Source organism: Mesoplodon bidens (assembly GCF_964165515.1).
Source record: "Mesoplodon bidens genome assembly, chromosome: 1".
In the NCBI taxonomy this organism is placed as follows: Eukaryota; Metazoa; Chordata; class Mammalia; order Artiodactyla; family Ziphiidae; genus Mesoplodon; species Mesoplodon bidens.
In genome coordinates, this window is record NC_138176.1 from 217235593 (window position 1) to 217253104 (window position 17512).

General features: G+C 41.4%; 1 protein-coding gene across 1 annotated transcript in view; it reads right to left on the reverse strand.

Moving 5' to 3' along the window:
• The window catches only part of TBC1D9 (TBC1 domain family member 9), a 101600-nt gene extending 85815 nt beyond the window's left edge, over positions 1-15785 (reverse strand). The window contains exon 1 of the mRNA XM_081251097.1: positions 15620-15785. Within this exon, the coding sequence (XP_081107223.1) occupies positions 15620-15749 (130 nt within the window). The 5' untranslated portion in view covers positions 15750-15785. The remainder of the gene's footprint in view (positions 1-15619) is intronic.
• Between the last annotated feature and the right edge of the window lie 1727 nt (positions 15786-17512).

Genomic DNA, 17512 nt, shown 5'->3' on the forward strand with positions numbered 1-17512 from the left:
CAAACTGAAATGCCCACAAAAAATATCAAAGAAAGAGGTGCCCTCTGCTAGCCAAAGTTTTTATTGGCACTAAGAAAGGAGAGACAGATCCTAATTCATCACAGATATTTCTATCAAGGGTACAACACAAGCTACTGAAGTTATGAAAAAGTCATGGGGTACTCCCCGAAATTGGAATCATATGGACAAGAACAGCAGGGCTCTGAAAAGAACAGCCCATAAATGTATGAATCTTTTCAAAAGCAAAACCACGTGGTGCTTTTATGACGACTCCATGGAATTTGCCATGAGGATGGGAGTTGTTAGAAGAGAGGAACACTAACTTTTATCAAGGAAACAATGAGGGGGGAGGGGACAGTGGGCGCATAAACAGGTGAGAGCAGATAAATGGGTGAAAGTCAGAGGGCATATGGCACCCTCTTCCTAAAGCTCATAGGTTACACCCAAGCAGGGCCCTATTTGAGAGACCAGAGATGGTTCTTTTGCAAAATAGGGAATAGGAAGGAAGAGGAGTTTGTAGTTCCTAGCCTGAGGGTCAATATCCTGACCATCGTTTAAGAAGTGGAGTGGAGTGCACGATCTGTAATGATTAGCCATAGCATCCTATCAGAACTGCTGAAATGGATTTGATTTGATTGATTGATTTTTATTGAGGTGTAGGTGATGTACAGTATTATATGTTTTAGGTGTACAACATAATGATTCATGAATTTTAAAGGTTATATTTCATTTACAGTTATTATAAAATATTGGCTATGTTCTCTGTGTTGTACAATATATCCTTGTATCTTATTTACTTTATACATAGTCGTTTGTACCTCTTAATTCCCTACCCCTATCTCGTCCTTCCCTCTCCCCACTGCTAACCGCTAGGTTGTTCTCTTTATCTGTAAGTTTCTTTTTTGTTATATTCACTAGTTTGTTTTATTTTTTAGATTCTACATTTAAGTGATATCATACAGTGTTTGTCTTTCTCTGTCTGACTTATTTCACTTAGCATAATACCTTCCAAATCTATCCATGTTGTTACAAGTGGCAAAATTTCATTGTTTTTTATGGCTGAGTAGTATTCCATTGTATATGTAAATCCCATCTTCTTTATACATTCATCAGTTTGCAAACACTTAGGTTGTGTCCACATCTTGTAAATTATATGATAGCTGAATTTTATAGCGCAAAGGGGAAATGCCTACTCACTGTTCTGTATTTGGACCCAATTATTCTCTCCATTCACCTGTAGGGAAGGAGAATTAACAAGGGAGAACCAGGGGATTTAGCTGTCAGAGTTGTATGCTCTACATTACAGAGCATCCCAGGGAGGGCTCCCTGATGGAATCATTTGCAAGGAAGGGAGGAGCTCGGGCAACATCAGTCCTTACACTAAGGCAAGACCCTCCCCTGGCTTATCTAGACCCTGCTCCTTCTCTTCTTCACCCCTCTAAACACACACACACACACTTCCAGGGTCTTCCCCACAATGAGAAACTATAGTTGAAGGGCCACGTATATGGGTATCAGGACAAGAGTAAGAAAGAACCACTAACACAACACTGTAAATAAACTATACTCAAATAAAAATTTAAAAAAAGAAAGAAAGAAGCACTAACATTTTTATCATTGTATTCAGGCAGTGATACATTTCTATTGCTTAAACACTATATAGCAAACTGAACATCTTTAACTGGTCAGAAGGCTAACAAAATTACCTGACTTTTACAAGTTATAATAATCCTGCTGCAAGCAATAGCAATGGATTCCTGAAAAATCACTTTGGTAGAAAATTCAGAGTTGAGAAAGGTAAGACTTTAGAGTATTGGCTCTTCATTTTTTTTATTCATAATCCACTTTAAGGAGCCAATGAAAGTGGTGGAGCCTCAGCTCCAGAAAAATACACCTTCCTAATGAATTCCCATAAATCTTGTATATAATTTCAGGTCGTTCAAAGACCTGAAATCCCCTTTCTTCTACCGTATCTTTAAAAGAAAAAAAATAGTTTGGGGAGCCAAACTATTACAACAATCCTATAAAAAAAACTCCATCTTTTTATATCCACAAAGAAAAAAGAAGCAGATTAATTCAAAAAATCTTTATGACATTTGACACAGATTACATTAATAAAAATCAATAGTGTATGTCAAATACACATTTTTCCTCTTTTGGTAGCCGTAATCTTTTTGAGATTGACCTCCCACACAGTAAACATGGATATTGGTTTTCTTTGTGCAATAGCCACACAAACAGGCCTTTTCCTTCCCTGGTCCTCCATCCAAAGGTTCAATGCTCTCTCAGTTGTATAACTGGGAATGGCTCTATATCATGGTCCCAGAGACAGCTTAACTAGAAGGATGGATATGGGGAAAGTTTGAAGACCTTTTTTAGGCAAATCCAGAGAGAGTTTTCAGGCTTCCTCCCTGGCATACAGTCAGCGAGCTGTAACCACGACAGCCACCAGCCAGTGACACCACACCTGCCTCTGCCTCTTATCTTCACTTCCACGCTCAAGGTTGCATTTCTAAGACTGGGACTGACTTTGCCTCGGTTTCCTTTGGCTTTCCAAAGGGTGCATTCCAATTTCATCTTCCTGGGCTTCCCTGGTGGCGCAGTGGTTGAGAGTCCGCCTGCCGATGCAGGGGACGTGGGTTCGTGCCCCGGTCCGGGAGGATCCCACGTGCCGCGGAGCGGCTGGGCCCGTGAGCCATGGCCGCTGAGCCTGAGCGTCCGGAGCCTGTGCTCCGCGGCGGGAGAGGCCACAGCAGTGAGAGGCCCACGTACTGCAAAAACAAAAAAAAAAAAAAAAAAAAAAACAATTTCATCTTCCTCTCTCCTTTTTCTTTCTTTCTTTTTTTTTTTTTTTTTTTTTGCGGTACACGGGCCTCTCACTGTTGTGGCCTCTCCCGTTGCGGAGCACAGGCTCCGGATGCGCAGGCTCAGCGGCCATGGCTCACGGGCCCAGCCGCTCTGCGGCATGTGGGATCTTCCTGGACCGGGGCACGAACCCTCGTCCCTGCATCGGCAGGCAGAGTCTCAACCACTGCGCCACGAGGGAAGCTCTCACCTTTTTTCTTTGTCTCCCTTTTTATCCTTTTTTCTTTCCAAATGCAGGCAAACCTAAGTATAAATCCAAGCTCTGTCTGTTACTAGCAGGGTCTCCTCAAGTAAGAAACTAAACTTTTCCAGCAGGCAGTTTCCTCATCTATAACAGAGGAAAGAATAGCTAACTTACAGGGTTGTTATGAAAATCAGATTAGTGATGTGTGAAAAGTTCTCCGCAGAATGCCTGAACCACAGAAGAATTTCAGCAAATGTCAGCTCCTCTGCCTTTATACTCTATGTTAATTGTAAAAATAATAGAAAATATATACAATCAAGCATTAATAATATGACCACAACAACAACTTTGAAAATTAGCCTTTAGACCACGTAGATTTGAAAATTATTACAAAGATGCTTTTAGAAATAATGTACTTTACATTATTCATTATAGTAATAGATATGCAAATATTATAAAATGCCAATGGAGTAAACAAAAGATTAATGCCTTCTCTTCTTTAAAAGCTTTAATTAAAGAGTCCAAATGTAAATCTGTTAAGGCCTGCTTACTTTTATTAGAGATTGCTTTGGTTCCTAGGTTAACACAAAGATTTAAAAAATTCATGTGTACTACTGAAATGTAAAGAGTTTCCTTATTAAGAAATATTAAAGGCAAGGAATCTAGAAAAAACGAAATGAGAAAAACAAGAGTTCACCTTTTCTGTTTAGAGGGTAAAACAGATCAGATCCTTCATGTTCTACTTGACCTTCCCTCTAGCAAATACTTGCCCAGCAAGCCTAGAACAATGGAGCTGGAGGTGGGGCAAGCATTTCACAGACCTCACCTCAGGGGCTGGATAGTTATTCACCTCGCTTTGTGCTCCTTGGGCTCAAACAGAAGGTAGAAGACTTGATTCATCCCAATGAAAGTTTCCAATCCAAATCTCCCCTGGAGAGTTAGGAGGACCTTAATGGATCTCTTGATTGGATCCCACAGCCAAGGAACCCTGGTTCCCTGAAAGCAAGTGTAAATAACCAACAGCACCCTGTGAAACGCCATCTGGAGCAAACCAGAAGCCAGAGGCAATTGCAGAATGGCTTGAAAAATGATTGGCTGTCCTCTGAACACATCCCCTGAGAGGAAAGGGAAACAAAGCAAAGGTGAAAGTGGGTCAATGATTTCTTTATAAGTTCTCTAGTTTACTTAACTACTAAGTGACAACATTTCTAAATTACAAATTCCTGAATGACTAACCAGGCATCTTTACATACAAAAACATATAGAAATATAAGGAAAAGGTGGCCCCTCCCCTTCCTCCCCCCCATCCTCTCCCTTGTGGCCCCAGTTTGCCACAGAGTCACTGACGCCAGGAGAGAGGAAGGGAGGACCGGAGAGCGGGAGAGAGAGGTCTGTGTTTCCTGGCAGAGCTTTCAAAATGTGCATCCCCAGGAAGGAAGGGAAGGAGGGAGGAGGGTATGCAGGTAGAGTGATTTAAAGTTGCTGATTAATCTCCAAAATATACAAGCAGTTCACGCAGCTCAATATCAAAAAAACCAAACAACCCAATCCAAAAGTAGACAGAAGATCTAAATAGACATTTCTCCAAAGAAGATATACAGATTGCCAACAAACACATGAAAGGATACTCAACATTACTAATCATTAGAGAAATGCAAATCAAAACAACAATGAGGGGCTTCCCTGGTGGCGCAGTGGTTGAGAGTCCGCCTGCCGATGCAGGGGACACGGGTTTGTGCCCCGGTCCGGGAGGATCTCACATGCCGCGGAGCGGTTGGGCCGCTGAGCCATGGCCGCTGAGCCTGCGCGTCCGGAGCCTGTGCTCCGCAACGGGAGAGGCCACAGCAGTGAGAGGCCCGCGTACCGAAAAAAAAAAAGAAAGAAGAAAAAAAAAACCACAATGAGGTATCACCTCACACCCATCAGAAAGGTCATCATCAAAAAATCTACAAACAATAAATGCTGGAGAGGGTGTGGAGAAAAGGGAACCCTCTGGCACTGTTGGTAGGAATGTAAATTGATACAGCCACTATGGAGAACCGTATGGAGGTTCCTTAAAAAACTACAAATAGAACTACCATATGACCCAGCAATCCCACTACTGGGCATATACCCTGAGAAAACCATAACTCAAAAAGAGTCACATACCACTATGTTCATTGCAGCACTATTTACAATAGCCAGGACATGGAAGCAACCTAAGTGTCCAGTGACCGATGAATGGATAAAGATGTGGTACATATATACAGTGGAATATTACTCAGCCATAAAAAAACGTAATTGAGTGACTTGTAGTGAGGTGGATGGACCTAGATTCTGTCATACAGAGTGAAGTAAGTCAGAAAGAGAAAAACAAATACCGTACGCTAACACATATATATGGAATCTTAAAAAAAAAAAAAAAAAAGGTTCTGAAGAACCTAGGGGCAGGACAGGAATAAAGACACAGACCTACCAGAGAATGAACTTGAGGACACAGGAGGGGGAAGGGGAAGCTGGGACGAAGTGAGAGAGTAGCATTGACATCTATACATGACCAAATGTAAAATAGTTAGCTCCTGGGAAGCAGCCACATAGCACAGGGAGATCAGCTGGGCACTTTGTGACCACTTAGAGGGGTGGGATAGGGAGGGTGGGAGGGAGACACAAGAGGGAGGGGTTATGGGGATATATGTATGCATAGAGCTGATTCACTTTCTTATAATGCAGGAACTAACACACCATTGTAAAGCAATTATACTCCAATAAAGATGTTTAAAAATAAATAAATAAAAAATAAAGTTGCTGATCAAAAATTCCCTTCACCAAAAAGCCTGAATATTCAGTTAAATTTTTTTAAGCCACCTAAACCTCAGACAGATAACCATTTGCTATATCAGCACCTTTTAAAAATGCAATGTCTCTGTAAACTGTAAGACTTGAGTTGCTCATACACTGTTTTTATTAATCAGAGCCAATGGCCTCCTAACACCTAATAGAGATCATCAGCCATCGGAGAACAATGATGGGCCATCATCTATGAAGGGTTCCTTGTGTTTCCTGTATTTTACATAACTTATCTCACAAAATCCTCACTCCTGGTGCTGAAACGTGATTAAACCATATTATATAAGGAAATCAAGCTCAGAAAGGAAGAGACACTTCCTAAATCACATCTCTTGGTAACAGATGGGGCTGGGATTTGAATCAGGTTCTGACTCCGGTTGTATGTTTGCTAAGGGAAGGGCTGAAAAAGACTAGAGCCCTGTGGGGGGTAGAGAACACAAAAGAAGTAGTGAGAAGAGCAACCTTGGTGGCTTCCCAATTTGCCTGTGGCATTTGGTGCACTCGGGGAGCCAGGAAGCATGCCTGGGCTTAGCCTGAGACCCAGACACAGACCGGAGGTGGTACCCACCACAGCCGTCAGCATTACAATCTGTGCAGTTCCAAGTGACAAACTCCTGATTTGGACACAACTACAAAACAGGTTTTTTGTGTGCAGGCCTGGGAACCATCCCACAATTTAAAACCCGATCTCTTCATAAAGTGGTTCCCCTCACCTAGAGATTGTCATACTGAGTGAAGCAAGTCAGACAGGATATGATATCACTTACCTGTGGAATCTTAAAAAAATGTTACAAATGAACTTATTTACAAAACAGAAATAGACTTACAGATGTAGAAAACAATCTTATGGGTTACCAGAGGAGAAAGGGAGGGAGGAATAAATTGGGAGATTGGGATTGACATATACACACCACTATATATAAAATACATAACTAATAAGGGCCTACTGTATACCACAGGGGACTCTACCTCAATATTCTGTAATGGCCTATATGGGAAAAGAATCTAAAAAAGAGTGGAAATATGTATACGTATAACTGATTCACTGTGCTGTATAGCAGAAAGTAATACAACATTGTAAATCAACTATACTCCAATAAAAAAATAAATAAAAAATAAAGTGTGTCCCCTCTGCGTGTGATGATGGTAAAGCAGAAAACATACGCCATGTCCCTAGAACAGGAAGTCAGCCTCAACTCCTCAACTTTCTGAAAAGGAGGCTTAGAGTAAATTTTCTCTTCCCTACTTTTGGAGATCAGTTTACAGACACCCGGAAGATGTCAAGTGCCATCTCAAATCCTACACAAATTACATGTATTCATTCTTACAACTTTTTTTGTAGAATAATGTAAAGTCTCAAGACAAATTGGAATGGGTGACTAAATCATTCTGTGGACAAAATCCTCTTGAGGGTGATAATAACAAGCAGAGGGGGAGGAATTCATGGAACAAGCAAGCAACATCTGCTTTTGTCTAACCATGCTTCTCGGTAGCAGCACTTGCTTATTAAGTAAGTATGTGAGCCAACCCCATACAGAACTATAGATCACTGCTCATGACAACACACAGTTATAACATAAGGTTCCACTAGGAACTAACACACATTGTACTGGCTTTTATACATAATTAATCTACAAAGAAAAATGCTAACTGCTAAGTGCAACTAAGAGCAACTTCATTAATACTTGGAAATTAGGGACTTCCCTGGTGGCACAGTGGTTAATAATCCACCTGCCAATGCAGGGAACACGGGTTCGAGCCCTGGTCCGGGAAGATCCCACATGCCGCGGAGCAACTAAGCCCGTGTGCCACAACTACTGAGCCCGTGTGCCACAACTACTGAAGCCTGCGCGCCTAGAGCCCATGCTCTGCAATAAGAGAAGCCACCGCAATGAGAAGTCCGTGCACCGCAATGAACAGTAGCCCACGCTCGCCGCAACCAGACAAAGCTCGTGCTCAGCAACAAAGACCCAACACAGCCAAAAATAAATTAATTAAGTAACAAAAAACTTCTAGCTAATGGAGGCTTAAAAATGTAAGCATTAAAATAAAACCAAAAACAAAATCCCAAAATCCATATGCTACCAAAAGGCAAGGAAGGAAGGCAAATAAAAAGAACATAGAGCCAATAGAAAAAAATAGAAAGCACTTAATAAGATAGTAAATTTAAACACAAGTCACATGTACATTGACTAAATAATCCAATTAGAAGGTGAAGATTTTCAGACTGGATTAAGAAAAAAAATCAACCATCTACTACTTATAAAAGACATCTAATATAAGGATACAGGGACTTCCCTGGTGGTCCAGTGGTTAATACTCCGTGCTTCCAACGCAGGGGGCCTGGGTTCAATCCCTGGTTGGGGAACTAAGATCCCACATGCCCTGCAGCACAGCCAAAAATGAATTTAAAAAAAAATATATATATACACACACACACACACACATATATAGATAGACAGATAGATAGATGGATACAGAAAGGTTGAGAGTAAAAGTATGAAAAAGATAACCATACAAACATTAGCCAAATAAATCTGCTGCAACTATAATGATGAAGCAAAGAGCAATTCTGGAGATACAAACATTTCATGATAAAATGTTCAATTCACCAGAAATATATTACAATGATAAATGTATATATTCCAAATGATACAGCCTTAAAACATATAAAACAAAAATTGGAAGTATTACAAGGACAAATAGTCAAAATCACAATTATGGCGGAAGAATTGAACACAAGCAGCAAAGTTAACCACTGAACATAAATAAAGCATTTATCCAGCAACTGCAAGGCACATTATTCTTCTCAAGCACAACATGTAACATTTACAAAAATTGACCATCAACAGGGAATAAAACAAATCTTACTAAATTTCAAAGCACTGAAATCATATAAATATGGTTATGGTTTCTAACTGCAGTAAAATAAATACCAAAATTTTTGAAAATTAAGAACTATATATCTAAATAACTCAAGATAACATGAAAAAAAAGATCAGAATGGAAAAAAAACTATTTTGAGTGAAATAACCACCAAAACACTATATATCAAAACTTAGCTGTGAAGTGCAGGTTAAGCCATGCTTAGAGGGAAAAATTATCTAGAATAAATATACTAGAAAATAAGGGTGAATATCAACAAACTAATATCATTTTCAAAAGCTAGAAAAATACCAATGTATACTCAAAGAAAACAGAAAGAAGGAAATAATAAATGGTAGATATTAATGAAGTAGAAAATAAATGTAAACAGAAAAGGTCAACAGGTCTAGAAGCTGATTCTTTACAAAACTGATAAATTCCTAGAAAGACCGATTAAGAAAGAGAAGGCACAAATAACCAATGTCAGGAATAAAAAAGGGGGCTATCACTGTACATCCTACAGACATTAAAAATATGAGAATATCATTAACAAATTTATGCCAACATATTTGAAGATCTAGGATGAAAAAGATAAATCCTAGAAATAAACAACTTATAAAACTGACAGTAAAAGAAAAATTTTAAGCATTTGAATAGCTGTCATACCATTCAACAAACCCACAAAGAACAGTTGAAGGCCAGATAACTTCACCTGTGAGTTTTGCCAATGTGTCAAGGTGAAACAATACTGTTATCACATGAAGTCTTCCAGAAAACAGAACAAAGAGTGAGCACTCCACAACTTATTTTTTAGGCCAGTATAATCTTGATACCAAAATTTGACAAGGGTATTGTGAAAAACAAAAATTATAGGAAAATTCTTCTAATTTATCAGGGTGCAAAAATCCTAAATAAAAGATTAGCAAGTGATATTAAATAAACACATAAAAAAAACCCAATAACATGTCACAGCCAAGTTGGATTATTTTATATACACAAGTTTGATTTAACACCTGAAAATCAGTTGATATGTCACCACACTAACAGAATAAAAGAGAAAAAATCATATGATTACTTTAATAGATATAGAAAAGCATTTGAAAAAATTCAGGAGCCATATATAATTAAAAACTTTTATCAAACTAGGGATAAGAATTCCCTTTAAATGAAAAAAAATTATCTACATGGTGCAGCCATTGTGGAGAACAGTATGGAGATTCCTTAAAAAACTAAAAATAGAGTTACCATATGATCCAGTGGACCATATGGTCCACTCCTGGGCATATATCTGGAGAAAACTATAATTTGAAAAGATACATGCACCTCAATGTTCATTGCAGCACTATTTACAATAGCCAAGACATGGGAGCAACCTAAATGTCCATCAACAGATGAATGAATGAAGAAGATGTGGTACATATATACAATGGAGTATTACTCAGCTACAAAAAGAATGAAATAATACCATTCACAGCAACATGGATGGACCTAGAGATTATCATACCAAGTTAAATAAGTCAGACAGAGAAAGACAAATATCATATGATATCACTTACATGTGGAATCCAAAAAAGTGACAGAAATGAACTTATTTACAAAACTGAAATAGACTCACAGAAATAGACTCACAATAGAAAACAAACTTATGGCTACCAAAGGGGAAAGGAGGGCAGGGATAACTTAGGAGTTTGGAGTTAACATATAAACACTACTAAATATAAAATAGATAACTAACAAGGACCTACTGTATAGTACAGGGAACTATACTCAATATCCTGTAATAATCTATAAGGGAAAAGAATATATATATATATATATATATATATATATATATATATATAACTGAATTACTTTGCTGTACACCTGAAACTAACACAACATTGTAAACCAACTATACTTCAATTAAAAAAAAATCTACAAAAATCACCATAGTTGATGAACAAATGATAAATGTTGAAAGTCTTTCGAGACCTCAAAAGGGAAAAGGATACGTACAATCAGCACTTCTATTCAACACTGTACAATCTGCCTGTGCAAAATGACAAAGAAAAAAAATTTTTAAGCATAAAGATTAGAAAAAAACAAATTTTTCAGATGATATGATTGTGTATGTAAAAAATACATAAGAATCTACAGATAAATTACTAGAATTCATTTCATAAGTTAGCTAGGCTCTGGATACAAAGTCAATTTTTAAACAATTATATTTCTATCGGTTAGCAAAAAAAGAATTAGAAAAATAAAATTTTAAAAAGGAAACAATACACAGCAGAGTAAAAAAAATACCTAGGAATAAATCTAATACAAGATGTGAAAGACGTTTACAGACAAAACTATGAAACATCATTGAAAGAAATTTTGAAAGCTCTAAATAAATAGAGGCATATACCATGTTCATGGACCAGAAGAGTCAATATTATAAAGATATTAATTTTGCCCAAATTTATTAATAAACGCAATGTGATCTCAATCAAAATCCCAACAGTTTAAGTCTTTGTTGTTGCTGTTGTTTTGTTTTGGTGGAACTTAATAAGCTGATTCTAAAATGTTGCATAAATGATAAGAAACTCTTAAAGAACAAAATAAGAGGACTTGATCTAATGAATATAAACTCCTATTATAAAACTACAGTGTGGTATTGGTGCAAAAATATTCTCATAGACGAAAGGAATAGACTAGAGAGCCCAAACACATACTGGGACACTTGAATTATGAACAAGGTAGCCCCAGAGGGCAGTGGGAACAGAACGGACTTACCAGTAAATTACACTGGGATAACTGGATGTCCATAAATTATTTTAATTTAAAACTTTAACCCCATCTCGCACAATATGCAAAAATTAATTCCCAGTGAATTGTAAATATAAATTTGGGGGTTAAAACTGAGAAGTTCCTAGAAAAAAATATAGAAGACTATGTTTATAACCTCAGAGTAGGAAAAGACTTATTGAACAGAACACAATGAAACACTAACTATAAAGGAAAACGGAATCTGTAAAGGACTTGGTTATTAAAATTAAGAACCTCTTTTCATCCTTAAGAGAGTGAATAGGTAAGCAACAGAATGAAGATTGTGCCACACGTACGACCAACAGTGAGCTCATATCCAGAATATATTTTAAAAGACCTACAAATCAGTAAGAAAAAGACACACAACCCAATGACAAAGGGGACAGGACACTTGAACAACCATGTCACAAAATATTGCAGACGGCCAATAAACATGAAAAAGTGCTCAACCTCATCAGTAAGGAAAAAGCAAATTAACTTCACAACGTGATATTGCTGCAAAACCACCAGAAACGCTAAAATTACAAAGACTGACAATGTTGGCAAGGATAAGGAGCAAGGGAAGTTCCCATATGCTGTGGGTGGGAGTATGTTGGTACAACTACTTTGGAAACCAGTTTGGTATTATCTACTACAGTTGATGATACACATAACCTATGAGCTAGCAATTCCTCTCCTGGGTACAGACCAAACAGAAATGCCTGCCCACAGGCACCAAGACACACAAACAAGAATGATGACGGCCACCTTATCCATAGACCCCAAATGGACCATCCAAGGTCCTCCAACAGAACAGTGGATAAATGCGGATAAGTGATTGTGCTATACTCATATAATAGTTTTCCGCACAGCATAGGGAAATGAAAAAACTACAGCCACAAGCAACAACATTCATAAATATCACAAAGCAAAGAATCCAGACACATGTGAATACATACTCCATTATTCCATTCATTCCTTGCTCAACAAGACAGGCGAAACGAAAATATTGTGTTTAGAGATAGGCGCTTTGTCGGAAAAACTGTAAAGAAAAGTGAGGAAATGTTTACCAAAAAACATCAGGACAGGTTTTCTGTTTTTTACCTTTGGGCGAGGGTGAGTAGTGATTGGGAGAGGGTCACAAGAGGGGATTCTAGGGCACTGGCGGTGTTCCAATCTTTATCCTTGTGTTGGTTACAAGGTGTTGGTTACAAGGTGTTACCTGTGATAAGTCACTGCACTCTGCATCTCTATTATGTGCACTTTTTTGGATGTGTATGAAATCTCAGTTAAAGGGGGTTAATAAATAAATCAAATGCATCTACAGTTAAAAAAAAACTTCATTGTGTCAATACCCATGTATATTGCCTGGAATCAAAAAGAGAATAGCTTGAAAAGCGGTGGCGGGGGGGGGGGGGGCAAGTATCCTCATTGTGGCCCATTATTTTTTACAGCTTTTGTGCTAACATCTTACCAAGCACGGTGAACCACTGAGCACTCCTGACCAGTTCACAATGAGTGGGTTTCCCACTCATCCGTAATCCATTCGATGAGTGGATGATGGTGCACTGGTCCAGATAATGCACATTATATAAAGTCCTGAGATCTTCCAGAAGATCTCCAATAACAGATACCCAACGCTTGCTCTTCCCTCCTCTCCTCACAGGCCAATCTTTTTCTTTCTTCAGTTCTCAGCTCCAGGGTCACTTCTACAGGGAATCCTTCCTTGCACCTACCCCTACCCGGAATGGGGTAACGTCTCCTTTTGACGTTAGTTCTGGTCATTCTCAGTTTGTCTCCACCTCCCAGATCCACCCCTGGGAGGCTGACCCCTAGGCACTAGATCACCAGGACAGTCCATCCAGCCAGCTTCTACTGGGTTCCACAGAGGAGAGGCAACGGCAGTAGCTGGGAGGTGAGGAGAAAAGAGAAGTCGGACATGTCCTCCCCACCCTCTTTTGCTGTGGTCTGTGTTCCTAGGGGTGGCCGCTTCTCTGGAGGCCCAAACTCTTGCAGCAGCGTCATTCCTGCCACCTAGAACAGCTCTCCACTGCTGTGCCTTTCACTGGTCCTGGGAAACCTGCCTTCATCTAAGTTGTCTTTTCACTAAATTCTCTTCACTTGAACTAGGTTGGATTCTGTTTTCTGCTGGGACCCTGCGGAATGGAGATTTTATATTAATTTATAGGATAATTTTATCAGCATCTGTCTTCTCCTGCTAGGCTGTGAGCTTCATGACACTGGCACTTTAGAAGTTACCAACCAATATTTTAAATGATATAGTGAGTTAATGAATGCATGAATGAGCCCACATTAGAATTAGAGTATACTGTACATTGTACAAGGATTTCGAAAATGCCCCTCATACATTTGATGTGGCACCAACCAATCTGAGCAAACATTTTTCCTATGTTGGTTGAAAATAGCCTTTGTTGGCAGGAATATTTTTACTCATTTCAATGATTTCAATTATTCTAGCAATAAGCGCAATAGCTATGATTTCTCAATTAAGAAGCTAAGTTTATCTGAAATGAGTCATCGATGATGAGATTCCAAGTGGACTGCAGTTAATTACAGCTCTAAGAGTCAGTAGGAATGCAATAAAAAAGTTAACTAGAAAAAGAAGGCTCTGCATCTCTTATTTTTTAAAACCTATTGCAAATGACTCTAGAAAACAAATACTTAATAGTTGACGGTGTGGGAAGGGTTATCTCCAGGCAGGAAACGTTCTTGTTAATACAATAAAGTATCTACTCTACATTGTTGCTTTAGACTTAAAGGACAATCTGGGCCTTCTACCAATATTAGATATGCAAGTTTCATATTAATGTACATAGTTAGACAACTTCTACAAAATGAACTGGAAAATACTGGTTCTAGGCCACTAATCAGAATTTCTGGAACACAATCTGGAGCTCTGCAGATTCCCTTCTTTTATGGTAGAAAAAGTGCAGAAAAATCAGATTATCTAGAGGCGACCTGATGTGCAAGCAAACTAGTAGATGCTCTACAGTGTGACACTTGAATTTCACTCTTGAGAAAACTAGTTCATAAATTAGAATCACAACTAAATACACACTATATCAAGAAGTTTGAGTTCATAGCAGGGCATTTTGAAAGCAACAATTTACCTAGCATGCAAGCTCCTGGTGAGGGATATATTCTGAACTCTGCAGAGGTCAAGGTTCATCTCTTTTCTACAATATCTTTCCTGGTTAAACCTCTCCTGTTTCTTCTGCTAACTTTTTCGTTCTAAAAAGCATCCCAGTTCTGTTCATTCTAACCAAGAGGGAGAGGGGAAGGTCCAATTTCTCTAGTATGGTATGAGTTCAAGATTGTCATCTCCCACCATGCAAACTAGTTACTTAATAAAAGAAGACCTTTCTAATATGGCACTACTTGGGACAGGCATCTGATTTTATCATGTGGAATGATATGGCATGGTTTTAGTAATAGTTACAATATTAACAATACCTTGTGAGGGGGTTTGGGGAAGAGACTGAGTTAAAATGATTAAAATGCAGTTATACTTCTGATTCTTTTTATAACCAGACAACTTGCTTTGTTATGCCTAATTAGATACAACAAAATTCCTTTTCCTTCCTTTTTCCTTTTCTCTTCAGGCGTAACTAACATAGGAAATGACCACACCAGCTCCTTACTGATTGCTTCCCTGGAAACAAAAGAGCATTTTCTACCTGATTCTGCCATTACCAAAAGAGAATCAAGTAAAAATTAACCGCCCTTGCCCTCTCTTGTCCATATAGAAAGCAATATTTTTTAAAAGGGGGAGAGGGGGAGTACCGCATTCAATTCCTAAGGACTGATGCTCCCCCCCTCCCCAGACTCCCTCATCTCCATTATCATAAACATCACCCACTTATGGGGCGCCCGGTACACGAAGGGCCCCATCGCCTGACAGGGTGAGAAAAGAAGCATCTCTTTCAGTCTGAAAATTACGACTCCTGATGCTTTCCACGCAGCAAAGCGGGGCGGGTCGCCCAGCCCCAAGGGACAGGGCGGCGTCTCTCGGGTGCCCGCAGCCCAGGGCGGCGGGCGGCGCCGCAGCTCCCGGCCCCCCTCCCGCAGGGACCGGCCGCGGATCCTTACCCGCCAGTCCGCCGCCGCCGCCTCCATCGCCCGCATGCCCCTTCCTCCGCTGCAGGATGAAGTAGGGGTTGGCCCTCTCCGTGATCCACAGCGCGTTGGCCAGCAGCACCTCTTCGGGGTTCACCCACATGTTCCCGGGCGCCACGGGCGCACGCACAATGGGGCGGCAGGTCGGGTCCCGCGCGCACCGGCGCGCACTCCCGGGCACACGCGCGCCCACCCGTCCGCTCGCCAGCCCGTCAGCTAGGTGCGGCGGCGGAGAGCGACTTCACCAGGGTGCGGCCCGCGGCGCCCGGGTCACAACAAAGCCCCCGCGGGCGGCCGGGGAGGATGGCGAGGACGCGGGCACCGCGAGCAGCATCCTCTCCCTGGCGCCGCCGCCTTCCGCGAGCCCGCGGCCGCAGACGCCCAGGCTCTTCGCTCCGCAGCCCGGCCGGGGCCCACGGCGGCGGGAGGAGGAGAAGGAAGGGGAGCGGGAGAAGGAGGAAGTGGTGTGGCTCAGTCCCGGGATCCGGCTCGGCGCCCGGCCGGGCTGCGGGCGCCGCCAGCTGATTCGGCCCCGCGGGTCGGGCAGAGCTGGGCTGGGACGCGGCTGCTCCCACAGCGCCCACCCAGGGTCCGAGCCGCCTCCGTCTCTAGCAGCTCAGAGCCCTCGAGGTCACCGCGCGTTAACACTTCGCGTCGGGGCCGCTCGCACCCTCGGCGAAGCCCAGCTCCCAGCTGGAAGGACGATCCGGACACTGCGAATGAATGACGACAGCGCGGCTCACTAGGAGCGAGCCCGAGTGACACCAGCTTCCACGGACGCGAGTCCTCCCCGGGCCCTGCGCGCCGAGCCGGGCCGCAGCGGCTGGCTTTGGGGGAACCTACTGGGGACCGGGTGGCGAGCACTCGGCCCCACGCCCATCCCAGCAGGGAGGACCTCGGTGGGTGGGTGTGAGTGTGTGTGTGTGTGCGCGCGCGCGCGCTCTGTGTGTGTTTATGGTTGACGCTCGGTAGGCTAGCGCCACCCCTCTTCCCAAGAAATGTGTTTCAAGGTTCCAGACTTGGAGCTAGAGACCCGGGTCGGAAGTGGACGCAGCCAATGGTTGTCGATGTTTTTGTTTCCTGCATCCCTGGGGCAAGTCATGCGCCAAACGTGTCACCGCCTGTAACCCCGCCCCCTCTGCATTCCATGGTAATTAAAATGGCCCAGCTAAGTGCATTACATCACTTCTTTCCTTGACCTGTAGGGCATGAGCAATAGCGAAGTTGGAAGCAGCCCAAAAGCTTAGAGCAACTAATTCATACCACAGCTGTCCCTATATGAGGCGTTTGGCTCTTCGAGGACAGGACATGGCAGAATTCAAGGATTTATCCACACTTAATAGATGGATTTAAAATTTTTTAAAAGAATGATTGAAATGAGAGACACACAACCCAGGCCATCCTTATCTCTAGACAGTTTTGCTTTCCCCCCGTATGGTATTTCGAGTCTCTTTGTGGTGATCACAGCCCATCCACCTACGTATCTGATGACCTTTTCCTCACTTCTTTTTTACACCCAGGAGATCTTCAGATAGCTGAGCAAAAAGTGTCCTCTTCCCAGATGATGGGAATTTACTAAGCTCTGCTTTGTTGCGGAAGCTGTACAATCCTAGGGACTTCTCCCTTTCCCAGTGAGCAAAGCATTCAAATGAGACTTTCTTGTGGGGACTTCAAATTTTTTACTTATGTAGCTCGCACTTGGATTGCTGAATTCCTTCAAATGGCCGAGGGAGCCCATCCCAGCCATTTTAATGAGGCTGCCTCTGTACCTGTTGGTGTCCTACCGGGTGGGCTCTGGAGAAATGGAAGTCTCCCTTCACATTATTACACTGACTGATCTTCTGCCTCTTTAGGAAACATTTTACA